At 40.1% G+C, this 23,167-nt stretch overlaps 1 protein-coding gene across 1 annotated transcript; it reads right to left on the bottom strand.

Annotated features, from left to right (window-relative positions):
• Positions 1 to 1,972: 1,972 nt before the first annotated feature.
• On the bottom strand, positions 1,973 to 22,319 carry LOC310939346 (ubiquitin carboxyl-terminal hydrolase 31-like; the record flags this gene model as incomplete). Its single annotated transcript, XM_083904076.1, has 16 exons — positions 1,973 to 3,510; positions 3,591 to 3,743; positions 4,234 to 4,392; positions 4,472 to 4,697; positions 4,787 to 4,906; positions 5,497 to 5,626; positions 6,092 to 6,169; positions 6,636 to 6,730; positions 6,801 to 6,912; positions 9,224 to 9,413; positions 9,550 to 9,697; positions 13,337 to 13,472; positions 13,696 to 13,788; positions 15,640 to 15,728; positions 15,859 to 15,996; positions 21,777 to 22,319. The coding sequence occupies 16 exons, from the start codon at positions 22,317 to 22,319 to the stop codon at positions 1,973 to 1,975; spliced, it is 3,948 nt and encodes a 1,315-aa protein (XP_083760202.1).
• Positions 22,320 to 23,167: the final 848 nt, after the last annotated feature.

The raw sequence follows: 23,167 nt of genomic DNA, 5'->3' as shown, positions 1-23,167 counted from the left end.
ATGGAAATTAATCTGTTGTCCAGCAGCTTTGGCCAGTGTTAAATTTAACTCCTTGAATGTGTCATTTGGGAATGTAGTCCATCTGTAATTGTTTGTATATATAATAATTTGTGAATTTGAAGGACTGATTTTACAAAATTAGTCAATGATGCCTTCCAGTGCAATCTTTCACAGTGGAAATAAATGTAATGTACAGTATTTCAGTCAAGATATTATGTCTACTGTTGAGGTTTGATCATTTAAATGTAAAATAGTTTTAGAGGAAAATATTTCACATTGTTGTTTTTTGGTTCATACGACTAAAACAGAAGACAGACGTTGTCATGGCAGTGTATCGTCGTCAGTGGTCCCTGCCTAAACAGACAAAATGTATATATCATAACATCATATATAAAAACCAGGAAACAAGGTCGACATGACGGTGTTGGTTAGTTTAATTTCCGAGCAACACCATATTAAAACTTTTAAAACTTGTTGAGAACAAATGTGAGATAAATGAATACAATTCGGAAACCATTCCTTTGCAAGTGAGTTGATTTACTTTGAGATGGTGAATGAGCAATACTTATCATTCATACAAAATGTATAATTGAAGAAATGTGCAAACAAAGCTTTCATCAAGTGTGCCTGAACATGCTATCTGATCCTGGCATTTGAAAAATAAACAATTAGAAATATATGTACATCCAAAGAGTAGCACTTGTACATACGCAGTGTGGGCATTAGCAAGAATCTGCTTGCATAGTTAAGTGCATGCATCATGCAAAAATGGTCATAAACTCCATGATTGGTGTTCTCTTTTTCTCAAACTACTGTACTTCAGTGCATTTAGTTAGTTCATCTACTTGGTAATGCAAGGTAAAGGTGTGCACAAGCTGTGAGGTCACATGTGAAAGAGGGAGAATGAGCTGACACACTCACACACACACACACACACACACACACACACCGTAATGCTTTGTGTACATGTTTGGTGTGCAACAAAAGAAAAATCCAGCTGTCTTTGAATTTGCTGTCTGAATGTTTTTTTTTACAGTAACCCTGTGTTCATCTGAGGAATGTTTGGAGATGTGTGGCAGTCTGAAGATGCTGATCTCCTGTGAGAAAGATGAGCACTGCAGGTATAAGTGCTGGCATCAACAGCTGGGGACACGTGGTAAAGGCTGGGAGGTTAAGGGTCATTACAACTAAATGAAACACAGACATTTTCAGAATCATAGTTTCCAGACCAACAGCATATGCTTTCATTCCTTCACTTAATCTCTGCTCCTCCATATAGTCGTCTTTGTAAAGACTGTAAACAGCTGTTCAGGTTAAATCAGCTTGATTGTGTTTTACTTGAAATTACATTTTCGGTAACTGAACAAATATTACAAATTAATAATAAATTAACCAACACCTGCAGTTATAGAATTTAGATTAAATAATTGACTATGGTTATCTGAGGCACTGATGTTTGTTACTGATATATGGCTCTCAATATTGACAGAGAGCTGTACATAATTATTTTTGTAAATAATGCAGAATTTCACTGTTTCCACACGTGAAAATTTGCCAGTAAACTTGATTTACAGTATCTTAAAAGTTTCTCTCCACTATATTTGCTGACTGTCTTGTGCAAAGTCACTTTCATTTTCACCTCATGCTGAGATGGGCTTCTTCTATCTATGCTACAGACAGAACAAAGCAATCATTTCAGTACATGTGGAGTCCATGCTTATTTACAATACAATATAATATTCCTCAAAATCAATGCAATACATACAAAGTGCTTCATTAAAATCCATTCCTAAATAATTATTTAACAATGTGGACTGTAAGAGTCCAATAGGGCAGCTGGTATTCAGTACACACTGAAAAGCAACAGATGTTTTAAAGATGTTGGTAAGACACTTTGTCTAGTTTGATGGTTAAAACACCTCAGAGCTGCACTTGAGAAAAAGTTGTGATCAAGTCTTCATAGTACCTCACATCACTTAGATCTCTGACTAGTTTGTGTAGAGCTGATGGGGATTTTCCTGGACTGCATTGTCTTTTTCGCAGGCTCTTTCTTTGAAAGGTCTTTTGCGTTGGAGGATGGCTGGGTGGTCACATCTGCTCCAGAAATCTTGGACTTTGTGGAGGGCAGCAGTGAATGCTTAGATGCAGCAGTTGCATTAGAGGACTCCTTGTCTATGGCAGTCACATTTGTGTGGCTCTCAGAAGCCACATTCTGGCTTTTCCTACTTACTCCATTTTGGATTCCTTCTTTAGCTGCATCCCCAATACAATCTTCTGGATTTCCTTTAGTTTCTCCCATCACTGGTTTTCCACTATCAGTTGGCTTTCTAGTCTCTTTGGGTCTGAGGGCTGTTTTGAAGAAAGACAAACCTTTATCCTCTGTTTTACTATTCCTATGAGCTCCCCTTGGTGGTGGAGCTGCACTCACAGAGGACATACCTACACTTGAGGCTCGCGTACTTGTTATGGATGAGCTACTGCTTGAAGTCTGGCCAACGTCCTTATTCTCCACAGCCCGACCCTGCCTGCTCTCCGCTCTACTAGTAACACTCGCCCGGGAGGAAGGTCCTCTATGGCTAACCTTTCGCTCTGAAACCACAGTGGGGCGTGAGGATTCATGGCTAGCACTCCTGTCGGTTGCTCTAGTCCTTCCCGAGGCTGAGCTTTTCTCACCTCCACCTCTAGGTGATGTCCTTCTTTGAGGGTGTACACTCTGTGATCCTGGAGAATCGCTCTTCTTCTGTTGGGCAGAGTCAGGATGTAATGCTTCTGGGGTTTGATAAGAGCCTTTCTTAGAGGGACTTGCTGTTCTTGGGGGCCCAGCCTTACCAGTTTTAGGAAGTCCACTGCTTTTGTCCTTGGGGTTAGACACCGACGCTGAACTCTTGGTCTGTGATCGAGATGGTGACTTCCCAATTGCTGGGGATGCAGGAGAGAGAGAGCTGGATGATGTAGAGGAAGTGGCAGGACGCTTCTTAGGACTCCTTTCACTCTCTAACCCAGTCTTTGTTGAGGTCCTTTTGACACCAACACTATCTGCAGCCCCATTTCTTAGTTTAAGATCTTTCGCAGATGTCCCGTGCCGAGGACTAACCTGTTCAACAGCAGTGACTACATTGTTGTTATCCCCAGCCTGGCTGGAGCTCCTCTGTTCTGCCTGTGTCACAGATTTCACATGAACCTGCTCTATCAGCCTCTTACTGCCAGGATTACTATCTGAGTCTGCAAGGGACTTGGCCCCTAACAGTCTGTCTGGCTTAGGGGAGCCAGTGAAACAGGAGGTTGACATCTTGTTATCAACCACCTCTCCTATCCTCTCAAGAGTCGGAGAGGAGGAGTGAGATTCCAGGGAAAAGCGTGAAGGAGAATTGGAACGAAGTTGGAGCTTCGCAGAGTGGGACCAGGATGGTTTAGTGCCATTTTCACTGAGCACCAATGGACTGGCAATGGAAGATCTCGTGGAAAATGTTTGTCGCTGCATGCCTCTCACTGCTGGACGGCTTGATAAGCCTGCATTAGAGAAAAATATACATCAATATTAGATTCACCAAGAGAATGTTCAAGTTGGTGAAATCATCTGTCTCTCTCACCATCATCCTCACTCCGTTCACCAGCAAACTCAGCTGACTCTGAAAGGGAGGCCAGCGAGGTGCGTCTGGAGGAACCAGATGAAGCTTGGCTGGGTGGACGGCTGCCCATCAGTCGACTAACCCAGTGCTCACACAAGGAAGAACTAGTGGATCCTAAAGGCCCAAACAGAGAGTGGCTGAACATTTACAATATATACATACCACTGAAGCATAGACTGTACAAAAAACAGTCTTCTGGTTTGGAAGCTTAGGGACAGACTACCAGGGGGCAACTCTGGTGGTTGCAAAAAGGACTCCGTTTGAATGTTTGAATGAAAGTCTCTGGGAATGAACTAAATTTATAACTTCAGTGAACATTAGCCTGAGCAGTTCATGCCCTAAATCACTTGTTACATCACTTCTTCAATAGAACATGATGTTAATTTAGGAGCCTAGTTGCAGGTGACATCTGTGAAGTTCAACTTTCGAGTCCCGATGGTGCCAGTGAAATCACAATTCCCGAGGCTTCAAATCGGGAGTTAGTTTTGCAGTTGCTGACCTGGACTTCATCCATTTCTTATATATGGTGAAAACACAGAAGACACCCAAACATGAACAATACATAAGGGAGTGAATGGCTCAATGTATTGATAAACAAATGTACCTCCAACTGAACTGTTGGCAGACCAAGAAGGAATCGTTGCACGTCTTTGATAAAACAAGATGTAAGCAGTCTGCTTGCAAACGTCATCTTCAGATATGGTGTGAACATCGCTGTCATCATAGCAATACCACTGCCCATCAATGGAGTTCTTACAGTGAGCTACAAAACACAATGTAATAGATTATTATCAATATTTAGTAAAATGTTCATAATTAGTTGTGTTATGATGCTGTTTTACCTGTGTAATGTCCCCCCTGCATGGTCCCATGATGGTTGCACACTGCATAAAGGTCATAGAGGTAGTCCTCTGGATCACGGCCCAACCCATATGGCCGTCTCCATGGTGACCAGTGAGAGGGGAGACTCCAGCTGCTCTGGCTTCTCTTTACTATGTGCGGTGCCATGTCCATACCTGTGAGTGGGATCCTCACCATGTTTTGCATTTTCATCCGCCGATCCCCATCCTGAAGGAAGCGACTTTTTTTTTTTACTACACATTGATATGGAAATATATCATGTTTTTACTGGGGCACATTGATATGCAGGAGTGTACCTGTCTGAAGCGTTTGAGGTGAAGTATGAGGATGTCGGGTAGAGTCCACAGACTGAGCTTGATGCTGCCCTGCTGAAGCTGTTTACAGTGAGGACATCGCCATGCATCATCAGGTGCCAACTGAAATCAATGTAGAATAACAGCTGTTATTAAAGAGGAAATATAGTAAATATGTTCATCAGTGTGTGTCTTGTCTTTCATTTGTATGTTTTTGGAAAGGTAAGTATTATGAATTGTATACCTTGTCTGACAATTATTGTTACAATCCAGTAAAGAATAAAGCTTAAAAAAAGTTGTCTTAAAGGTGCATTATGTAATAAATATAAAGCAACTGGCCATAAAATCCTCCTAATATGTCACAGAGACTCAGGAATAATGTTCATATAACAAATTGAACTCACCAACAACAACAGTACAGACAAAATATTTGCATTAAAAAAAATATTTTGCAGACTGCAAATCATGTTTATGTTTTGAAATCATGTTTTGGCATGTGGCGCCACCTACCGACATCTACCAATCATTGCAGTCAGAAGAGTCTCAGCTACCGAGTAACCACGGGTTGCCAGTTACGTCAAAAAACGAAACCCAAAAGACCTCGGTATTTTGAATATGAATGTAGTAACCGCCACATTCTTACATATGGCACCTTTAACTCTCAGTGTTATTTTCAGCTCCTCTGTAGACAACATGACTCTGTCTCATGTTACCTGTTCCTCTTTGGTGTAGAGTTGAAAGCACTGGGACAGTGAGCACGTCTGAGGCTGTAGATGCAGCTCCTTTATTTGACGCACACTTTCAGCATCAGGGATGTATTCATCCTCAGTTCTTCTGAAGAGACTACAGGCACAGCAGAGCACACATCACAGAGGAGTCATGTAGAACTCTGTTCAATCATTTTTCGTTCACTCACTCACTCACTCACTCACTCTGGTGCCAATCCCGGCTGACAGGGCAGAGGTCAGGGAACACCCTGGATAGGTCACCAGTCCGTGTTTTCAGTAGTCAACACATCATCAAAACATCTGATATTTTAAGAACATGTTCATCACTTCACCACCCCATCAATAGACTGCCGTGGCATCGTAATTTGCTCTCCCGCATCAAAGTCTGTTCACTGCTGCCTATATCTATCTAAGTTTAGCAGGCAGCAGTACACCAGTAGCTCCTAGTGTCCCTGTGAGCTAAACATGCAGATTTTCTTTGTGGATCTGGGTGTGAGGCAGTGAGTGTGTTACAAACCTCCGTTTCCAGTGAGAGAAGTTTGTGATATTTAAGAGATGTTTTTTCATTGATCTCACTTACTAGTCTTTTGTCTCCTTGTCCCATTCAACAACAATCTTGACATGAGGAGGCCCTCCAGGACCACAAGATTTGTACGCCCTATGAAGAAATCAAACATGTTTGACTTATTTGTTTCCTTATACTAAACATGTTTACAGATAGAACTGTATATATCAACTGAGAGCTACACTGAAATAAGACAAATCAGATCCTGAAACACTTTGATAGATCCTGGAGTCAAAACTTACAAAAACATACTTTTGCAATGCATACATTTGTTTTGGTCAACCAAACAAGCAAGATTGTATGTCAAACTTTAATATTAATGAAGTTAAATGTACAGTTAGCATGTGTTACTGATAATTCAATAATTAATTTTCTCGAGCCAATCCCAGCTGACATTAAGAAACAAACTACTTAAAATGAGTTATGGGCCACTGTGTTTACCTGCTGTGTACACTGTCAACTCTTCAATTAACTTAAAGTGGCCAAACACACAGCAGGACTTATGTAATGGCTATTCAAGTGAGGTAAGACTCCCGATTGTGGTGATCAGCGACATTACCTTTCCACAGAGGGATGACAGAGCGGTTGTTCCTCCTGAGGCAGGAGATATGTGATCCCCACCACTCCTACCACACGCAGAGTGAAGGGTCCTGCCTGAAGACCACAAAAGATATGACATTATAATTATGTTACATGAACAAAAATCTTGTTTAAGAGTACACACCTGCACACAGACTCCAGGCCGCAAAAGATGTCGCATCTTCTCCAGGATCTCCTTCTGGAGTACATCCCAGGTCACCGTTTGCTCCAAATACAAAATAAACGGATTACCAAATCTGCAGGGAAACCAAAGGCAGAACGATTTCAAAATAAATGTTGCTCTTTAATGTTATGATGCAAGGATCAACTTTCCTTCAGTGTTCTAGTCAGATACCGAAATTTATACGTGAGTAACCTGTGCATGTTTTTTGGACTGTGGGAGGAAACCAGAGAACGTAGAAAAAAAAAACACACGCGGGCAGAACATGCAAACTTAGTCAAAACAGGCATCTGAACCGGCGACCATCCTTACTGTGAGGCAACAATGCTATCCCCTGTACCACCAAGTACCCTGCCACACATACAAACAACTATAAATTGCTAGCACTATTATAGGGTTTCTGCAGGTTTTAACAACTTATATCAAGTCATTTTTATGACCAATAGTGAAAAGGGCAGAATGCCATAAGAACACAAAACAAGTAAATACATTTATTCACATTCATAAACAGTTGTTGATACAGATACTGTAATAGTTTTAAAGTTGTGTTGTTAGCCAGTGACCAAGTTGTTAAATAGTAAGTAATAGGAAAAATGAGAATGACCATGGAATACATTTTGGCTGATGCTGTTGACATGTACGTTCTCATAATATCTGAAATTAGAATAGAATAGAGTTTTATTGTCATTGTTCGTAAAACGCAATTGTTGTGCTGTGTCTGAATCTAAAAACAATGATAAATATAATGAAAGACACAGTTTGAATCATAATTGACCATACATGCTATGCACTACATTGCATGTATATTATCAGTTATAACAGTTCTTTCACTGAGTCTTAAAAAAAGATTTTGGAATCTACTTATTACTACTCATTGCATGGTCCACTGCTGTACCACTTGTCTCACTCACACACAGGTAGGGCTGCAACTAACGAATATTTTGGTGGTCAATTAATCACTTGATTTTTTTTTCCGATGAGTTGATTTGTCATTATCCTTTAAATGCGAGTAACGTTACAATTTACAATAATTGTGCACACTCAATTAAGTTCAGATACCTTAATCTATGATAAAATACTGATCTGAAAATCCTTGAGAGCTTTAAAGATAATATGTCTTTAATGTAATTCTCTCTGTTGGTAGCATTTTGTATAAGTGACAGTATTTACTTCCTTATTGAGAAAGACTTTTGAAAAGGTAGCCTCAGTATTAACCAGTGCTTGTGGAAAGACGACTACTTCACTGCACTTAACTTAATCAACATGTCATGGGGTGAATTCCATTTCCTTGCTTAACCCTCAATCTTAACCCTCAATCTCAAAAATGTGCTCCCTCTAGTGCAAGTGCTGTCCCGATTCTCAGAAAAATTAAGTTGATGGGCGAGTTTAAGGGCTGTATCGCCCTCAATGTTGAGATTTTCCGAGACCACCCTTGGGAGCAAGGGCTACCCAGAATGCATTGTGTGTTTTCACATAACAAAGATGGCGCTATAAGCAGCGAAACAAGTACACTACAAATTAAGTATTTTCTTTGTTAATAGAGATATACAAATTATGAAAACCATTGTATTATCTTAGTTTAGGTCCATATTATGGATTACTGACGTCATTGTTGCGTAACATTTATTTTTATTTTACGATCTTTTGTCAATAGCCGGCCGGTGCCGACAAGTGATCGTTTGCTATTGTTTACTTTTCAATAAGCCGTGGTGAGTGGTAACTGTCAGCTGAATATGTCCGTGGTTGTGGTATTTGTATGAGTATCATCTTATAACTAACTGACAACCTAATAACTTGACTGACAAACAGATCGTAATAAATAATCGTGACGTAAATGTGTTCTTCTTCTTCTTTTTTGGAGTTGACAGACTGAACACAGCTTTCGCGTTATTCTGCCCCCTACAGTCTGAAGACATATCTGCATTTAAGATTTAAGGGGTGTCCCATTTCTAAAAAACCCTCAACACTTGGTTTTGAGGCCAGTTAAGATTAAGGGTTGAGCTTGAGGGTTAAGATAGGAATTGGAATTGGCCCTTATTATATGGCTTGGTTTTAATACTAATTCTAATTGTTGAACAGCTTCATTCATATCTATGATTTCTGTATCTGTATTTCAGTTCAGTGACTCATGCAGGAAGTACTGAACGATTCTGTGAACAAATCTTTGTAATTAACTGATTCTATTGATACAGTTACACCAAAAACAAGAGAGTTTGTGTGTGTTGCGTGAAAAAAAGTGGTGACTCCGCCTACGTTGAGGAGGTACTATATTGTAATGGAAAACCAACCAAACTGCGAAGAGTTGAGCTGGGACCATGTTGTGGAAAGACAACATTGTCCTCGTACAACCACTAAAAACCACTGTTGTACCTTTAACATGAAAGTACCTGCGTCCTTGCTGTCCAGCACAGGCTCTGTTACACACAAGCAGGACAATCTTATCCGCCTGGCCACTGTTCTTGTTAGGACTCTGTGGTGGTGGTGGTGGTGGTGATAGTTCTTGTATTTGTGTGGAAATCCTGTTAATATCTGTGCCATACTTCAAGTTGTTCTGGTTAAGATTTCCATGCGCGCCTCCTGAAATGAATACACACTTTTAAAAAGGGACAACTTCATTCATTAATCGATCATTCAAAATCTTCAAATATTAATATCTAATCTAAGCTCCACTCCTGCTGCTGGAACAAGACAAAGAGCTGAACTGGTTTAGCACCTCGCTTGGAGCGGATCTGCTCCGGTTGGAACAGCTCAGGCGTCTCAAAGGCAAAGATTGAGTCGCTCTCCTGAATGATCTCAAGGTCTTCATCATCATCACAGAAGGAGCGATGAAAGCCATCATAGTACATTTCAGTGAGGACGATCTGAGCAAAGACAAGGAACAATATAATGTGCTGCATTTTGATCCATTCTACTGATTAGAATTAATCAAAATAAAATAACAATTAACAGAAATGTAAATTTACAAAATGCAGAGTGAGCCAACAGAAAAAAATCCATCAAATCAGTATTCAGAATGACCACCTTTCAAAACAGCATCTGTTCTTCTGGGTTCACTTGCACACAGTTTTTGAAAGAACTCGGCAGGTTGTCCAAGACAGTTGTTCCTAAAATCTAAGACAACTAAACACAGATCTTCTGTGGATGTTGTCTGCCTTAAATCCTTCTGTCTCTTCATGTAATCTCACACACGTTCAATGATGTTGAGGTCAGGGTTCTGTGTGGGCCATACCATCACTTTGAAGACTCCATGTTCTTTTTCTTCTGTCAGCTCACTCTGCATTTTGTAAATTCATAAATGTTAACCATTACAAATATTTGTAAAAGCATTGTTACTTTACAGCATTTTTTTTCACAACAGTTTAAACGTTTGCATACCACTCTATATATGGCATCATCACGAGGGATAGTTCAGTGTTTTCAAAGTGACTGAGGTGCACACTTTGTGCACCCCCGGCAGTGAGAGCACAAAGAAAAACAAATGTTAGCCACAAAATCCATTTTAAAGTTATATTTATATTATAATGAACATATTCTTAAGATATTATAGTTCTACTTAGTAGTTTGTATTTGGTCAGCTTAAGTGAATTCTTCTTTCGGGTTCTCCCCTTTAGGGGTCAAAACAGCAGATCATCTGCCTCCATCTTGTCTTCTACCTTGTGTCCTCTTCTGTTACACCAACTGCCCTCTTGTCCTCCTTCACCCAATATAATCACTACCCCTCCTCTGCACGTCCAAACCATCTCAACCTTGTCTCTCTTACTTTATCTCCAAACCATTCATCCTGAACTGTCCCTGGAATATGCTCATTTCTAATCCTGTTCATCCTGTCACTCCCCTGGTGCCTCCTGTCATTTAGACAGTGCCACTGTCTCCAAGCCATATATCATAGCAGTCTCACTATTGTCTTTTAGACCTTCCCTTTCACTTGTGCTGCTATCTTTCTGTCACACATCACTCAGTCTCTTCTTCACCTCTCTTCTGCATTGCTTTGGATAGATCTGCAATGACTGAAATCTTTATTTGGTTATTTTAATAGGGAAAAGTTCATTTATAATTAACTCAGCACCACCCTGAAAACAGGGAAAAACTATCAATTTATACCTATAAAATCAGTCTGCACAATCACTGTAATTGATATCGATATCCCAATTTATCAGTATTGGAGTAGCAATAATTGTGCACTGGCTCTCTCAACCAATGTTTATCACAGTATATATTCACAAATACACAGAGTATTTCCTTTAGTGAACAAGAGCAACAATTATTTCAATCAATTTGACTTAATAAGGGGGGGGTTGCCGCAGCAAGAGAGAATCCAGCCTGGCTTGCTGTTTTCTGCCACTGCATGGGTCGACGTAGGGGGTTTCAGGTGCAAATCCGAGGGGCTGTGCATAGCTGAGTGCAGAAAATACAAGTCTCTCACTCAACTAGCTAGGGCAAAACTGGCACAATAAGCCTGATGACAGCAACTCCCAATACCCATAGTGGTTTGGAGAGGAGAGTGAGCTGAAGTCGAGTGCTTGTAATTATGCTGGTGAGTAGTGGCGTCCAGTGGGACAGTGAATGAGAGGGGATAATTGTAGTGATGTACGATATATCGGGTATCGGCCGATGATCGTCATTTTTAACATATCGCCATCGGTCCGATGAGTAAAACTGAGCCGATTTTAACAACCGATGTTTATACCCGCCTAGTTGCTGTTTGTGTATGTGTGTCGGGAGAGGGAGGGGGAGGCCACGGGGGAATTGAAAGTGTCAGTGACGCAAACACCGCACAGGATTGTGTTGTGTTGAACTGAAGAGGAGAAAAAATATCAGCGGTGTGGCCGTTTTTCACGGTGTCGAAAGAAGATACTCGAAAAGCAGTGTGCAAGTTGAGGTAATGCGAGGAAGATGCCGCGTCAAGTCATTCAACACCACAAATTTGATATGTCATTTGAAAAACCGCCACCAAGAGGTACACAAACAATGGCAGGAAGCTAACACTGCTAACGTTAACCAACAGGCAAAAAAGAAAGCAGCAGCATATTGAACCCCGCTGCAACCTGCGGAGTCGGCACTACTTTTCCGACGTTTCCCTCCCTGCTTTGCATGAAGTCGTGGCCACGCATATCCACAAATTGTTGGACAATGTGACTGACATTAGCTTCATTACGGATATATGGAGTTCGGACGTAAGTCAGATGAATATGTTGAGCCTTACTGCTCAGTGGATTGATGACAACTTTGAGATGCAGCGAGCTGTTTTGCATGCACAAGAGTTTGCAGGATCGCATGCCATCACTAGCGCTTTGACTGCATGTTTGCTCAGTGGGAAATTAAAAAAAGACAATGTGCATGTTGTGCTTCGCGACAATGCATGGAATAATGCCGAAGGAAATGGACGACGGAGTGTGGCGTTAAAAGCCTGGGCTGCATGGCTCATACGCTGCAGCTAGCAGTGCATGATGGAGTTAAGCCAGCGAAGCATCTCTGTGTGGCTATTGGAAGGAAAATAGACGAACATTTTCGCCACTCAACTCGCCACCTCTCGGCTGAGAGCCATACAGCAAAAGTTAGGCATGAAAACCAAGATGCTGCAACAAGATGTAGTTTGATAGAGTGACTTTGTCAGGATATTATAAATTATTATCATTGTGTAAATTACAATCTTGAGATTGTAACTTATGGTCCAAACTTTCTCACAGGAGTTTTGTGAGTTGAGGGAGTTAACCTGTAAGTACCTGTACTAATTTACTACAAACTCGCTACAAGTGGTAGAGGTTTTTAGAAACATTCTAGTTGGTTACTTGTGTTTTATGGTAGCCCAGTAACCTTGTTATTTGGAGGTAAAACATGTTTTTGCAAATAAAATTCAGTTCGGTTGCATGATTTTCCAGTCCGTACAAAATGTTATCATCTCAGAATTTATTTATTTATTTATTTACATATATCAATATCGGTAAATATCAGTATCGGCCATAACAGCAACATTAATATCGGTATCGGCCACAATTTTCACATCGGTGCATCACTAAATAATTGTATTGTCCTGGGGTTCACACATGAACATGAAGGTGTGAACTGCTGGGGACACTGGGAGCAGGAGTCCTTAGGCCGCTAAAGAAAGGACTCCCTTTTTTATGAATTCCTGCCTCTTCCATGTGGCCATGCTTCTGGCTAAGCTGCAACAATGGACCATATGGTTCCATACTGTACAGGCAATAGTAGGCTGTCTTACTCTTCTTGTGTTTGCAGATTGTTTGCCATGGCTTGGTTCATTTTGTCCCTGCTTCCATTATTGTATACATTGAAATATATACTTATCGTGTGGATAAAGTCATTTTTTGAGATAATGCCATATTTATGCAATTATTTTATTAAAATATAAAGACAAAGATCTTATAGGCAAAGTTGTATTTCCATGTGGATATGGCCTATGTAACTCTGACTCAAAAAAATCACCCTTTAGAAAATCTGAACTATCCCTTTAAACAGGGAAGTTTCAGAAGAGGCAGCACCTGTTGGTCAGGGATTTTGGTCTCTTGGGCCACAGCTTGTCTCAGTCTGGAAACAGCACCAGAGAGAGGCACTGCCACCCCGACTCTCATACAGTGGGAGCACTTTCCTTGATACACCACTGTCACATACAGCGGCCTGCAACACAGAGATACACAAGTTATTTGATGTTTCAGAGACAGATGACATCATCTTATTTTAGCTGTCTACTGTCAGATCTTTTTACCTAAGTCTGGGACTGATTAGTTTTTTTTAATTCTGGGCTCAGGCTAAATCTGGTCTCATTGCATATTTGGGTACAGGGACATCTTTTTGTCTGATAAGTATCCAACTCAAAAACTCAGATAAGCAGCCACTTTACCGTGTGTGAGGTACTGGGATTGGCAGTGAGATGCAGAGGAAAGGATCGAAGGTGTTGCTCTGTTTCTGGCAGTGAGGGCAGGTCAGGGAGGATCTACACAGACATGAGGACAATCAAACATTACTGCTGTCACACTGCTGAGATGTACTATGTTAAAGGATAAGTTGAGGGTTTTGGAAAGTTATTTACTTGTAAATAGTTAGACAATGACATTAAGGGGTGCTTGATTCTTCTTTTTTGTGTCTGCCTATACCTATTAGGGAGGCGCAGATACTATGCTGTGTCGCTGTCGGTCTGGACAAAAACATTGGATCAGATATCAGATAATCAAGAATATAAAATCGAATACAATTCAATAATCCTATATACAGTGGGGCAAAAAAGGATTTAGTCAGCCACCGATTGTGCAAGTTCTCCCACTTAAAATGATGACAGAGGTCTGTAATTTTCATCATAGGTACACTTCAACTGTGAGAGAAATCCTGAGAAAAATCCTGGAAATCACATTGTAGGATTTTTAAATAATTTATTTGTAAATTATGGTGGAAAATAAGTATTTGGTCAATAACAAAAGTTCAACTCAATACTTTGTAATATAACCTTTGTTGGCAATGACAGAGGACAAACGTTTAATGTAGGTCTTCACCAGGTTTGCACACACTGTAGCTGGTATTTTGTCCCATTCCTCCATGCAGATCTCCTCTAGAGCAGTGATGTTTTTGGGCTGTTGCCGAACAACACAGACTTTAACTCCCTCCACAGATTTTCTATGGGGTTGAGGTCTGTAGACTGGCTAGGCCCCTTCTGGACTCTCTGGCAAACTTCAGACGGGCCTGGACATGTACTGGCTTAAGCAGGGGGACACGTCTGGCAGTGTGTTACTGATGGCAACCTTTGTTACTTTGGTCCCAGCTCTCTACAGGTCATTCACCAGGTCCCCCCGTGTAGTTCTGGGATTTTTTCTCACCGTTCTCATGATCATATTGACCCCACGGGATGAGATCTTGCGTGGAGCCCCAGAGCGAGGAAGATTATCAATGGTCTTGTATGTCTTCCATTTTCTAATAATTGCTCCCACCAAGCTGCTTGCTAGATTCACTCTTCCCAGCCTGGTGCAGGTCTACAATTGTGTTTCTGGTGTCCTTCCACAGCTCCTTGGTCTTGGCCATGGTGGAGTTTGGAGTCTGACAGTTTGAGGCTGTGGACAGGTGTCTTTTATACAGATAAAGAGTTCAAACAGGTGCCATTAATACAGGTAACGAGTGGAGGACAGAAGAGCTTACATGTCCGGGAGAGCCAGAGATCTTGCTTGTTTGTAGGTGACCAAATAGTTGTTTTCCACCATAATTTACAAATAAATTCTTTAAAAATCCTACAATGCGATTTCCAGGATTTTTTTTCACATTCTGTCTCTCACAGTTGAAGTGTACCTATGATGAATGAAAATGACAGACTTCTGTCATCATTTTAAGTGGGAGAACTTCGGCACAATCGGTGGCTGACTAAATACTTTTTTGCCCCACTGTATACAGTGAATGCTTCACAATGCGCGTTGTGGAAATGTAAATAAAAAAAACAGCCACAGCATTTCAGCCAAGTCATGTTGTTTAACTGACTTTTAAAAATTACTGCTAATTTGTTTGAAATGGCTGTAGGAGGTAAAAAACATCTTCACAAAAGTGTTGTTGATGTTTTAAGCTGTAAAATTACTGTATCAGACTGATATCAGTATCGGTAGATAGATTGTGATATCGGTATGCTATCTAACCATTTTGACCAGTATGGGACCGATGCGATACTGAATATCTTATCAGCTCATCCCTAGCTACTATCAATGTAGCATTTATGTAATCTGTCTGTACATTTGCATTTAAATCAGGTCTTATATATCTATATATATATATACATATATATATATATATAAAGATATATAAATAATTTTACCTGTATTGTGCCTGAAACAACTCCTGTACAAAAGAGCCAGGTGCTGGTAGTGGAGATCCTTCAGTGGCGGTTTCTTCTTCTACTGGAGGCTGAAAATGTAATACAGTTAGTCACTGAACGTGATACATGATAAATATAAGCAGTAATACAGGTTATTATTTTATTGCAAACTTTAGATTCTTACAAAGTGCTCACTCTCAAAGTAGCATTGCTGTTTACCTTGCTGGGAGGTCTGGTCTCAGGGTGGATGATATGATTGAGGTCTTCATGAACTCTGTCCAGCAGCCAGAGCAGGAATTCCTGGGCATCATGCTGGGAGTTTCCCCTGAACTGAAGTGCACTCTTGGAAACAACATTCTGCAGGAGAAAACAGCAGAAACACAAATGAAGTTTCAGGACTTTAACAGTAAACAGAGATAGTATTGTAGTGTAGTGAGTACCACTTTATTCTTGACATTGCCTCATCATAAAATATTCAGTGGGTTTAGCTGGGATGATAATCTGCACAATACTAAAGGTCAGTGGAAGTGGTGAGAACATTCAAGAGGAAGAGAAGCGCTTTAAAAAAAAAAAAAAAAAAAGTCAGAGGCTGCACATCCACAGCTTGACCATCCCACAAACAATTTGCTATTAGAGATGACAACAATGATGGTTTTGCTACAAAATTCACCTTTAAAGACCAGCTAGGAAAATTATGCAAGGTCAAAGACATAGGGCAATGTGTCTCTCTCATACTGAGGACCAGCAAGGCAGGCAACTGCTTGGGGCCCCGAGCTGATAGGGGGCCCCCAACACTCGGAACCTGAGGGCTGTTTTTACTGAAATGTGCAGTGACCAGGCGCCTCCCCGTCCCCCTTAAAAAACAATGGGCGATTTGCAATGATATCTCAGTAGGAAACCTCCCTAAAGGGGCCCCACCTCACTTTAACCTGTGTGAAGTTATCGTTCTGCAAGTTGGAAAATTAAAAGGATTATTTACAGTGTAATGCATATCTTTTTTACTCAATTTATATATGTTTTTTTCAGTTATTTACAGTATTTTATTGTTCTATATATTTCTATTGTTTTTTAATGTGGGTTCTTTACAGTGTAATGTATGTTTTTATATAGTTTTTTAAAAGCTATTTACAGTATTTTATTGTTCTTTACATTTATATTTTCACATACTTTTTAATTACAAGGTTTTTCCATGTTATTTCATTCATTTAGAAAAAAAATTTTTTGACCTCATACATTTTTCGTTGGTGTCAGATTATTTATAACATAATGGTGATGAACACTGGTAGGAAGGGCCCCCTGGAAAGATTCTAGAATCGCCTCTGCTGAGGACACTACTGATGCAGCCTCAGCATTTTCTCAAAGTGTGTTACAGACAGTTGCTGTCTTTAAAGTATTTTGATGAAAATAAAACAGACACCTCTCACCATGAAACTGGATAAATATTGTATAGATCTTGTGATCGCTACTGACTTAAATTCAGATTGAGTATTCATAATATAGTGTTATAAATAGATGCTTCCTCAATATTGTCATGGTGTATATTTATCATCCCAATGGGCTTCATTCATCACTATCTCATGCATTCTTCAATGTGTTCTTTAGAGAGTTCCTATAATAAAACACTAAATCAGATTCATGACAACTAGCTTAGCTATTTAAAAAGAACATAATGCTTTATAAAATAATAAAAGTCATAGGTGCAAATATTAGAAATGACAGAATGTTGTAATTCATATCAATATAAAATATAAGTATACAATAACTTCTATGCCCTTGACTGATTGATGTCAGTTTTTTTTTTCTTTTTTTTAAATATAGCATTTAAAACACTTTTAATAAATATTATTTTTCTTAATTTTCTATTTCGGCTTCTCCCTTCATGAGTCAGCACACTGGATCATCTATCTGATAGATACTGTTCTTGTTTAACAATGAAAATCCAAACTCTAAACACCAGACTCTCACAAGAACGGGTAAACGTCACGAAATGCAAATAATGAATTGGTCACATAACCAAAACAGAGAACCATAATAATATGAGAAGTGCTGGTACACAAATTAAAGTTCCGATGAAAATATGAAAAAAATGTGCTGGTACTGTGTACTAGAGAGTATGGCAACGGTACAAGACACTTTCTGTTAGGAGGTCATGGCTTGGAATGTAATTGTTATTACCTTTATGATAAGAACATGTAGAACATCTATTAAATTAATACATCATATACAGAATTCAATCGTTGTCAGATTTGTTGCATCATCTAATCCCATTAGGAAATCCAGTATCAATTTCTCAATTGGTGATCTGTGAGAGTTTAGGTGGATCATATTCCAAGTTTCGATGGTGCTCAGCAACAACAACATCAACAACATTAACTTCTCAATAATCCTCAAAGCCATTTCTCTGAGAGAAAATGGCTTCTGAGCCGCAGTGGCTAACTGCCCTGTGGTATTATTACAGATGTCTTCCTAATGATCTGTAAGTGCTCTCAGTTTATAGGCTCAGGTTGTGGTTCTGAGGCAGCGGTCACATGTGCACACTGAGCTGTAATGTACACAAGCGATGAAAACAGCATGGCTTCAGCATGAATAAATGAAGAGAAAAAAATGTTTGTATGTGAGAGCTTTATTTTATTGGAAAGAAAGGTATATTGTATTTTAATGTCACTTTTAGGGTTTTTATCTTACTGTAATTTCATTGTTATCTTTGCGTTCATTTTACTTACTACTTTTTACTACTATTTGAGAGTATTATATGTCCTTACATATAACAAGCATATATTTCTGTTATCTTTATTCTATATTCCTATTTTATCATGAAAAAGCCTTGTGCTTAATCTTTAAATGAGCTGTGTAAATACATGAAATTATTATAAATATTCTACTGCACATCTCAAATGGATAAAGAAAAATGCTACTGAATAAGCAACAGTTTGAATGCTCAGTGTGTCCCTTGTTTATTTCAAATAGATTCTATATTTAACTGCATTTAACGTCAAGTACCAAACAACTGCAGCTGTACTTATTTCCCCTACTCACTTAAACATATTCAAGGTCTCTCACGGCTGACGAAAATGGTGAAAAAATGTACAGAAATAGTAACAATAAGAGTGAGACACCCATTTCACGTCTTACTCAATATAGCTCCTCTTTGTTGTGCATTTTGGACTTCTAAAAGAAGAATGAGAAAACACACCAAAATATCCCTGATACAAAAGAACAAGCTCTGAGGATTGAGACAGAGAGTTTTCAGAGGTAAAATGAAAATGCAGATGATGCTGTAACAAAGGCCGATAAAAGAGGTGTATTATATCTCAACACACTCAGCTGAACAGCTCAGGTGGAGGTCATTTAAAACTCAGACATTGCCTCTTCCACTTGGTTTTATGGCTGATTATAACAAGCAGCCAGTGTGTGTGTGTGTGTGTGTGTGTCTGCAATAAAATCAAGACACAGAAGTGTAAAGGATTGTCCTATTAAAGGATATAGAGAGTAAATTACCAATATATTATAAGTTAAGTTATTTGTTTACAACTGGTGCTTTTACTTTGAAAGGGTCAAAAAATAATCTCACGTACCTTTCATGCTTTATTTAGCACATGGCTGATGACGGCACATGGTGTGTTCATGTGTTTAATAATGTGCATGTTTTGAGTTGCCGCTAATGAGGCTTATCCAGTTCCAATTGCAGTGTCATATGTAGGATTGTTTGAACAGTTAACACTTGACAAGGAAATATATAATTTGGAGTTAACGCAGTGTGTTTATTTGAAAAATTCAATAAGAAACACTTTGATTGTATGCATTTTATTGCTATATATTTAAGTTGAGTGGCGTTTGCTGGTCTTTGAAACAGGGGAAGCTCTTTTCAGGATCATTTATTTAAACATAAATTCTGACAAGGAAACGTGATAAATATGTAAATTATGGGCTAAATCGACGAGCAAATAACACACAACATCCACACAGAAAGCCTGCAATCTTCCATCACAGCACACAGTAAGTTTTTGATCCACAGCTACCAGTAAATTCAGGAGTATTATTTTGTTTGTTTATTGCTTGAAGTCTCTTTCACTCATGAAGGACTTCAGCAAAGGCTGTCTAATGTGATAACAAAACAATGAACATATTTGAAGGCATCGTAGACTTACTCTGGAATAGATTTTATTGTTTCCCACACTTTTCAAAGATGACAAAATATCATGCTCCAAATCACAATATAAACAGTGACAAGAGCCCATTTGTGAATAACATAGCATCTAAATGAATTGACAAAAACAAGTCTTATGTGAGTCCTAACCAATCTGTGGGTCCTGACCCAGTGTTTGGGAACCACTGCTCTGATATTGGGTGATTATTTGTACCCTTGTCGTTTGTAACTTGTAGAGACATTGTTGTACCCTCAGGTGACAATTTTATACTTGAATTACCTTCTTGCTGTGAGGTAATAATGCTAGCCACTGTAACACCGTGCTATCCCTATAGTCATCTTTATGACAGCTGGAGCTCGTTCTCTGCTGAAAGTCCTACAAAAGCCATGGATGGTGAGTACATGTCTCAACTTGCCCCTCTAGTGTGCAAACATATTGTATCTTCATTTGAAGAATGTTGGCCACTGAAATTAAATACATGTACTTTAAGGTTCAATAATTAATTTGTTCAATAATGTTTTTTTTTTTTTTTTTTTAAAGTTCACTCTATGATGGAGAAATGTTTATTTCATACATTGGCAGAATTTATATGTATGCCATATAAATGTATGACTCTGAACATGAAGATCATGTAGTATATAGTATATATAGTACCAGCATCTCGTATGTTAATAAAAGTGCCAGTACTCAAAATAGCACTGGGTGATTTACAAACGCAGCTCATGCATCGCCGAAATTGTTTTGCCCCTGGAATTAAGCAGTTTACGGCTGCTTTAGCTTCTGCTCTGCAAGTTTCAACAATAATCATTTGACCAGTAGCACCTCCAGGAATAGGGTGGACAGTTTCATGATGTCAGCAAGCAGAGTGGGATCATGGGAATTGTTGTCCCAGTTGGTTACAGAGAGATATGTCAGTAGAAGGACGGTGCAACGTATCATGATCCATTAGTGACCAATACGCACAATAAAAAAACAACAACATACTCTCTAAATCCAGGCTATTCAACTTAAGGCCCGGGGGCCAGATCTGACCCTTCAAGCAATTTGGACCGGCCCGTGGCCCATTAACCCATAAATAATGAATGTATTATTAAGAAGGTTAATTTTTTAGAGTTGCCTATTTCTGGCACTTTGCAACACTTAGTGATACTTTGAGTCCCTTTTTGGCTAATAATAGTACAGCTGTAATTGCACGCAGCCTATGTATGTACCAGAATATTTTGCAGTACGAGCCAAGTGTACCAATTGTACCTGATTATTATTGGTACTGTTACTTATATTTCTGCAAAAATAGCCTATTGTGGCCATTGCACCTTAATGTTGTTTATATTGTTACCTCTAATTTTAGTGTAGTATTGGGTTATAAGCTGGTAAAAAGCAGGTCACTACAGCTCCCAATTACTAATTTACCCAGTAAATATAAGGTAACAGAAATGTGTTACTTGGTATTAACCTGTAATTAGAAGCTAAGAACAATGGCCAAAACACTGGGTAATTACCCAGTAAATTATATAAAGCGTTATTATATTAACACTTATATTACTTAACGCTAAACTGTAGAACTGCAATCTGGTCATTAAAATTAGTACAAATGGGATTTCTTTCTGTTTTTTTCCTTTGGTGACCCAATGTTGGGTTCCTAAATTGGCCCTCAGGTATCAAAACTTTGAGAACCCCTGGTCTAAATAGTAGTACTGAAGTGGTTGATGCCATTTATTACCAAAATAAAACTGTTACCTTGATCAGAGAAGTATAGCTTTCTATGGAATAAATAGACTAATTATCTTTTGATATTTGAACGCAGAAATGTTGCATATTCTACCTTTAGCATAATAGTTTAAAATAACTGTAGCAAAGTGATTCTTGTATATGTTGTGATATCAGTATCAGTGCCCTTGTGTAAAAACTGTTGTATTTGTATGAGTCCCACATACTCTCTGAGTGTTACATTATGACATGAATTCAGTTTGAACTGAGCACACATCTTACCTTGAAGTCTCTGCTGTGCTGAGGTGTATACTCAAAGGTCCACAGAGCCCTGACCAGACCGGACAGCTGCTCTGTCACCTCCCCTGCCTCCTCCTGCTGCTGTTGGAGCGGCTTCTTCTGCACCAGCACCCCGTTAGACTTGGCCTTCTCGCTGTTGCTGCCGCTCGTCTCTGCTCCCTTGAACTGCTCCAGGGCCAGATACTCGGCGAAGAGCTCCGTGTTGCTCAGGCACTGTAAGATAGCGTTCATGAAGCAGGTGTTACCGTGGTTCTTGAGTCCGGCGACTCCCGGCACCTTGTCCCCGAAGGGGAAACCCCCGCAGTCGCTGTCGTCGGATGGGACCGAGCCCCCCGTGGTGCTCGGGATCAGAGTGCTGTCGTCCTTCTCGTCCTCGGCAGCTTGAGCGTCGGTGCTGAAGTGGGAGAGAGTGGACAGTGTCCGGAGAACTCTGTTCATGAAGCTGCCCACGGAGCGGACAGAGCTCCTCCGGAACAACTTCTTGCTGAAGGATTTCTTCTCTTTGCTACTCACAACTTTCGACATGGTGTGTGTTTATGTGTGTCTTGTTTCACGCCTGAATTAGAACAGCCGCGCTCTTTCTTCAGAGCGTGGTACCTTCACTCGCTCAGTGACGGGAGCATCTTTCACAGAGACAGCGGTGTTTACATCACTGCGTCGGATTGCATAAACACAAGCAGCCTCCGCAGAGAGTCGGTGTGAGGAGGGAAGCCCGGGTGAGGGACGCAGCAGTGGGCAGCCATCATCATTACCAGCACCACCACCATCATCATCATCACCAGTAAAACAACACGGGCTGTGTCATTGTTCAATCATGAGAACAGTGTTGTGTCAGACAGCAGCCACACTCCATCAGCGCAGCTCCACCCTTCCACTGATAGTCCAACATATACGGCGATGCTGCTGAAAACAGAGCCGCTGATGATGATGATGATGATGATGATGATGATGATGATACCAAGTGTCGGGAGTGTAGGATGATTCCCACTAACTCGCAAAGGCGCTGCCAAACCGAGGAACACTGGGACCGGAGATGCTCAGCCCGCCGCTGAGCCTCGCGTTCCCACGCTTCGCTCCAGCATCTTCCGGCGAGTCTTTCACATCAGGATAAACATTCTCATTGTATCCATGCGAAAAGCTGTGCAGCAGTTGACTTTGTTTTTCTTTTCTTCGTTTTTTTAATCCACAGTGATCACCTCCAGACAGGATTCATTTCATGGCGAGGCCGTGGTTTTATCCTCCAGTCTCGATCAGCAGCAGCAGCAGCTTCATCTGTGGACACCAACACTGCAGGCAGGCAGGGCGGTGACGGCTGACGTCAGGGCCAAACACTGCTCCATGATGTCGGAGGAGGAGAACAGGTAGAACTGCAT

This window comes from Microchirus variegatus (genome assembly GCF_963457635.1).
Source record: "Microchirus variegatus genome assembly, chromosome: 17".
Lineage (NCBI taxonomy): Eukaryota > Metazoa > Chordata > Actinopteri > Pleuronectiformes > Soleidae > Microchirus > Microchirus variegatus.
The sequence above is the reverse complement of the archived record's forward strand: the minus strand, read 5'-3'. Positions and strand labels throughout refer to the sequence as shown.